Genomic DNA, 5,884 nt, shown 5'->3' on the forward strand with positions numbered 1-5,884 from the left:
TTATGTCTTCAAAAGTTGCTGTAGTTATTATTTTTGATTGATTCATATTTTAGTTTTCTACTTAAGAGAAGTTTACACACCAAAGTTACAGTGTTATAATATTCTCTGTTTTTTCTGTGTACTATTACCAGTGAGTTTTGCACCTTCAGGTGATTACTTATTACTCATTAATGACCTTTTTTTCTGATTGAAGTACTCCCTTTAGCATTTCTTGTAGGACAGGTCTGGTGTTGGAATACCTCAGCTTTTGTTTGTCTGGGAAAGTCTTTATTTCTCCTTCATGTTTGAAGTATATTTTCACCAGATATACTCTTCTAGGGTAAAAGTTGTTTTCTTCAGAACTTTAAATATGTCATGCCACTCTCTCCCAGCCTGTAAGATTTACACTGAAATGCTTGCTGTCAGACATACTGGAGCTCCATTGTATGTTATTTTATTTTTTTCTCTTGCTGCCTTTAGGATCCTTTCTTTATCATTGATCTTTTGGAGTTTGAATATTGAATGCCTTCAAGAAATCTTCTTTGGATTAAATATGCTTGGTGTTCTATACCTTTCTTGTATTTGGATATTGCTATCTTTCTATAGGTTTGGGAAGTTTTCTGTTAGTATACCTTTGAATTAAATTTTCTACTTCTATCTCTCTCTCTATTTCCTCTTTGAGGTCAATAATTCTTAGATTTGCCCTTTTGAAGCTATTTTCTAGATCCCATAGGCATGTTTCATGGTTTTTTATTCTTTTCTTTTTTGTCTCCTCTGTGTGTTTTCAAATAGGCTGTCTTCAGGCTCACTAATTCTTTTTTCTGTTTGATTGATTCTGCTATTAAAAGATTCAGATGCACTCTTCAGTATGTCAACCGCATGTTTCAACTCCAGAATTTCTGATTGATTCTTTTTAATTGTTTCAATCTCTTTGTTAAATTTATCTAATGGAATTCTGAATTCCTTCTCTGTGTTATCTTGGATTTCTTTGAGTTTCCTCATAACAGCTATTTTGAATTCTCTATCTGAAATATCACATATCTCTGTTTCTCCAGAATGTCTCTGGTGCCTTATTTAGTTTGTTCAGTGAGATCATGTTTTGATGAATGGTCTTGATGCTTGTGGATGTTTGTCAGTATCTATGTATTGAAGAGTTAGGTATTTATTGTAGTCTTTGCAGTCTGGGCTTCTTTTTACCCATCCTTCTTGAGAAGCATTTACAGGTATTTTAAAGGACTTGCATACCTGTAGAGGTACCACCTTGGTGGTAATGAGTAAGACCTGGGAGAATTCCCTGGATTACCAGGCAGAGACTCTTGTCCTCTCCTCTTGCTTTCTCCCTAACAAATGGAGTCCCTTTCTCAGTGCTGAGTCAACTAGAGCTGTGGATGGGGTGACACAAGCACTTCTGTGGCCACCATCACTGGGACTGCACTGGGTCAGACCTGAAGCCAGCACAGTACAGGGTCTTTCCCAAGGCCCACTGTTACCACTACCTGGCTACCACCTATGTGTGCTAAAGGACCCAGTGCTCTATAATCAACAGGTGGTGAAGTTAACCAGGCTTATGTCCTTCTCTTCAGGGCAGTGAGTTCCCTTGGCCCCTGGGTGGATCAAGAGATGCCATCTTGGGACCAGGGACTAGAATCAAAAACCTTAGACATCTACCTGGTATCCTATTCTACTGCAGCTGAGCTGGCACGCAAACCATGAGATGTAGCCCCTTCCACTATTTCCTTCCCTTTCCACAGGCAGAGGACTTTCACCCTGTGACCACCACCACCACAGGCTCATGGTGAGTACTGACAGACTACTGTTAATGTTCATTTAAGGCCCAAGGTCTCTTAATTTAGCTTGTGGTGAATGCTGCCAGGCCTAAAAATCACCCTTCAGGGAAGTGGACTCCCTTCTGGTCCGGAGCACATCCAGAAATGCCATACAAAAGCCAAGAACTTGAACTGGGGACCCCAAGAGTCCACTTAGTGCTCTACACCCCTGTGGCCAAGCTGGTACCTAAGATGCAAGACAAAATCCATTTTACTTTTCCCTCTGCTTTTCTCAAGCAGATGGAGTCTCTTATCACAACCACCACAGTTGGGAACGTGCTGGGTCTCATCTAAAGCTAGAAAGTCTCAGAGTTTCACCCAAGGCCCATAAGTATTACTGCTAGTTATTCAAGGCCCAAGGGATCTTTAGTCAGCAGGTGTTGGGTCCCCCCAGGACTAGGCCCTTCCCTTCAAGGCAGCAAGTTTCTTTCTGGACCAGTGTTTGTCTAGAAATATTGTCCGGGAACTAGGATTTGGAATGGAGATCTCACATTTCTGTCTGGTGCCCTATCCTACAGTGGCTGAGCTGGTATCCAAAATGTAAGACAAAGTCCTCTTTACTTCCCTCTCCTCTCTTCAAGCAGAAGGAAAATATCTCTTTTGGAGTCATAAGTTTTGCAGCCTGGAGTTGAAGGAAGAGTGGTGCAAGCACTCCCTTAGCCATCAAGGCTACTGTCTCAGTAGGTCATGTACCTTCCAAGTTCACTGGTTCTAAGCCCAGCTCACCACTATGACTCACCTAGGAGTTGCAGTCTTTGTGGCCTAGAATGTCTTTCAAGTTTATTTAGGGCCCCAAGCACTTTAGTCCACAATGGCAAGGTTTGCTAGAACTCAAGTTCCAACCACTGGGATGGGTGATTCACCTTCTGCTAAGGCTACTTTATATGTTCCCTCTGTAGGCAGGCATCAGCTGAGTTCAGCCCAATTTTGCTTTCTGCTGTGACAGGGCAGCACTGAGTTCAATGTAATGTCTCAAAACCGCTGTCTTCTCCCTATCCCAAAGGCACAGATTTTCTCTCAGCACCACGCAGCTGCTGCCAAGGGATGGGGGAGGGACGGTGTTGGCAATTCAGCACTGTCTTTCCTACCATATTCAGTGCCCCTTTCAGCGATATGAAGTTACCACCAGGTAGTGTGTGTGCTCACCTGATTTTCGGTTCTTATGAAGCTGTTTTCTGTATGTAGATAGTTGTTAAATTTGGTGTTCCTGTAGGACAGATAACCAGTGAAGCCTTTCATTTGGCCATCTTGCTCTGCCCCTCTCCAGTAATTACCTTTAATATTAATTTTCATTCAAGAAAATTCCCTCCCTTACCCAAGGGAAGCTGTGAGGGACTGTGCCACGAGGAACAGTGCACTCCAGCCCAGATACTATGTTTTTCCCACATTCTTCACAATACACAGGCCAGGAGATTCCTTCAGGTGCCTACACCACCAGGGCACCTGGTATTTTTCCCGCCTTCTAGATCACAAAGTTAGTTCAAATAAAATGTTGTAAAAAAATAGAAAATGTTCATGTGGTATAACAGAAAATTTCAATTTGTTACTCTTAGAATTAATATTTATACTGATATTGTAGCATTATATATATTTTAACCGTCAAGCTAAGTACAAACTATTCCACCCAAAAAGCAAAGCATTGTTTTAAAATGGGCTAGTTCTCACTAAGTAATATCTGATTCCAATAATTATTCCCACCCACCAACTGCAAAGGTAGTGTGATTCTTGTTTCCCTTCTACCTATCTTTTCCATCAACTCTTAAAGCAAATACATTTAATACTTCTCAATGGAAATATTGTAATAACCCCTCAACTCCATTCATGATATTTCTTTCGTTTTTTTCATTTTATTAGAACTTCTCTTTCTTTCCTTTTTAATACATTTGGCCACTGAGTTTTAATTAAATTTCTAGAATGCCTTGTATTGAACATGTCAATACTGTGTTCAAACCAACTTCTATGTTCCTCAGTGCCTTTACAATAAAAATCTAAATTTCAGACCAAGGCATGGAAATCTGTTGCAAATTCATTCACACTTGACTTCCAGCCACATTGCCATTAAATCTCTGAACTCTAATCAGGCCAAATGTATCATTTCCCAAACATATGCATGCCTATTTTTATCCTCCAATTTTGTGCAAGTGGCTTCACTTATATAATTTGCTTGTTGATTTAACCTGTAATGTCATACATCTCAGCCTATTTAAGCCTTTGGAGAACCTATCCATCTTTCACAGCCAAACTCAATGCTCACCTTTCTGAAGCACAATCTGTGTTAGTCTTTCTTTCTTCTAAATTACCAAACCATTTTTAAAATTTACCATATTCTGCTTCTTGAAATCCATATTACATTCAAATTTTGGTTTGTGATAAAAGTAACTAATAGTGCTTTTCATAAAATAGACTCTCAATAAATGTGTGTGATTAATGAATTAATTATGTGGACTAGAAATGGTTCATGGGCTGTAAGAGAAATTGTGTCCCACCAGAACTTTGGTAAGAGAAAGCCTGGTGATTCTAATGAAAATGCAACTATCACGTCTCATTTTTTAAAATTTCGTAGCCAAGAGCTAGAAACTTATGTGATTATACTTTAACTTTAATTTTAAAATGAGACTATGCATAAAAATGTAAATATATGTAATCAAGCCTACATATCAAACAAACGCAACAGGTAACAATCAAAATCCAGTCTTTTTGTTCCTATTACTGCTTTACCTTCTAAAAATATTTTCTTAAAAATTTAAAACCCAGAAAAAAGGGGCCAGCCTTCAAACAACAGCAACCCAAAATGGCAGCCATCACAAGCTCAGGAGTAAAAGTCCCTCGCAATTTCCAACTGTTGGAAGAACTCAAAGAAGGCCAGAAAGAAGTAGCAGATGGCACAGTTAGCTGGGATCCAGAAGATGAGGAAGACATGACACTTACAAGATGGACAGGGATGATAATTGGGCCTACAAGAACAATTTATGAAAACCGGGGGGAGTAGCTGGCAAGATGGCTGAATAGGAACAGTTCCAGTCTGCAGCTCCCAGTGAGATCAATGTAGAAGGCGCGTGCTTTCCGCATTTCCAACTGAGGTACCCAGCTCATCACATTGAGACTGGTTAGACACTGGGTGCAGCCCATGGAGGGCAAGTGGAAGAAGGGTGGGGCATCACCTCACCTGGGAAACAAAAGGGGTCGAGGAACTCCCTCCCCTACCCAAGGGAAGCTGTGAGGGACTGTGCCATGAGGAACAGTGCACTCCAGCCCAGATACTATGTTTTTCCCCCATTCTTCACAATACAGAGGCCAGGAGATTCCTTCAGGTGCCTACACCACCAGGGCAATGGGTTTCAAACACAAAACTGGGCAGCCGTTTGGGCAGACACCAAGCTAGCTGCAGTTTATCTTTCATGCCCAAGTGGCAGCTGGAACACCAGTGAGACAGAAAAGTTCACTCCCCAGGAAAGTGGGCTGACGCCAGGGAGCCAAGTGGTCTAGCTCAGGGGATCACACCCCCACACAGCCCAAAAGGCTAAGATCCACCAGCTTAAAATTCTCACTGCCAGCACAGCAGTCTGAAGTTGACTTAGGATGCTTGAGCTTGGTGGGGGGAAGGGCGTTTGCCATTACTGAGGCTTGAGTAGGTGGTTTTCCCCTCATAGTGTAAAGAATGCTGCCGGGAAGTTCAAACTAGGCAGAGCCCACCGCAGCTCAGCAAAGCAGCTATAACCAGACTGTCTCTTTAGATTCCTCTTCTCTAGGCAGCGTATCTCTAAAAAAAAGGCAGCAGCCCAAGTCAGGGGCTTATAGATAAAACCCCCACCTCCCTGGGGCACAGCACCTGAGGAAAGGGGAGGCTGTGGAGCAGCTTCAGCAGACTTAAACATCCCTACCTGCTGTCTCTGAAGAGAGCAGCCCCCCATGGCATTTGAGCTCTGCTGAGGGACAGACTGCCTCCTCAAGTGGGTCCCTGAACCCTATGCCTTCTGACTGGGAGACACCTCCCAGCGGGGGTTGACAGACACCTCATACAGGAGCACTCTGGCTGGTATCTGGTGGGTGCCCCTCTGGGACAAAGCTTCCAGCAGAAG

General features: G+C 42.3%; 1 protein-coding gene across 1 annotated transcript; it reads left to right on the plus strand.

Moving 5' to 3' along the window:
• Positions 1 to 4,596: 4,596 nt before the first annotated feature.
• On the plus strand, positions 4,597 to 5,539 carry LOC116470375 (ubiquitin-conjugating enzyme E2 variant 1-like). Its single transcript, XM_032755758.2, has 2 exons — positions 4,597 to 4,757; positions 5,494 to 5,539. Exons 1-2 carry the CDS (start codon positions 4,597 to 4,599, stop codon positions 5,537 to 5,539), a joined length of 207 nt encoding a protein of 68 aa, XP_032611649.2.
• Positions 5,540 to 5,884: the final 345 nt, after the last annotated feature.

Source organism: Hylobates moloch, unplaced genomic scaffold (assembly GCF_009828535.3).
Source record: "Hylobates moloch isolate HMO894 unplaced genomic scaffold, HMol_V3 SCAFFOLD_6, whole genome shotgun sequence".
NCBI lineage: Eukaryota > Metazoa > Chordata > Mammalia > Primates > Hylobatidae > Hylobates > Hylobates moloch.

Coding starts and splice junctions, on each gene's coding strand:
- LOC116470375 (XM_032755758.2), top strand. CDS start 4,597: ATGGCAGCCATCACAAGCTCAGGAGTAAAAGTCCCTCGCAATTTCCAA. Junction 4,758..5,493: donor TGGACAGGGATGATAATTGG/GCCTACAAGAAC, acceptor AACTAGGCAGAG/CCCACCGCAGCTCAGCAAAG.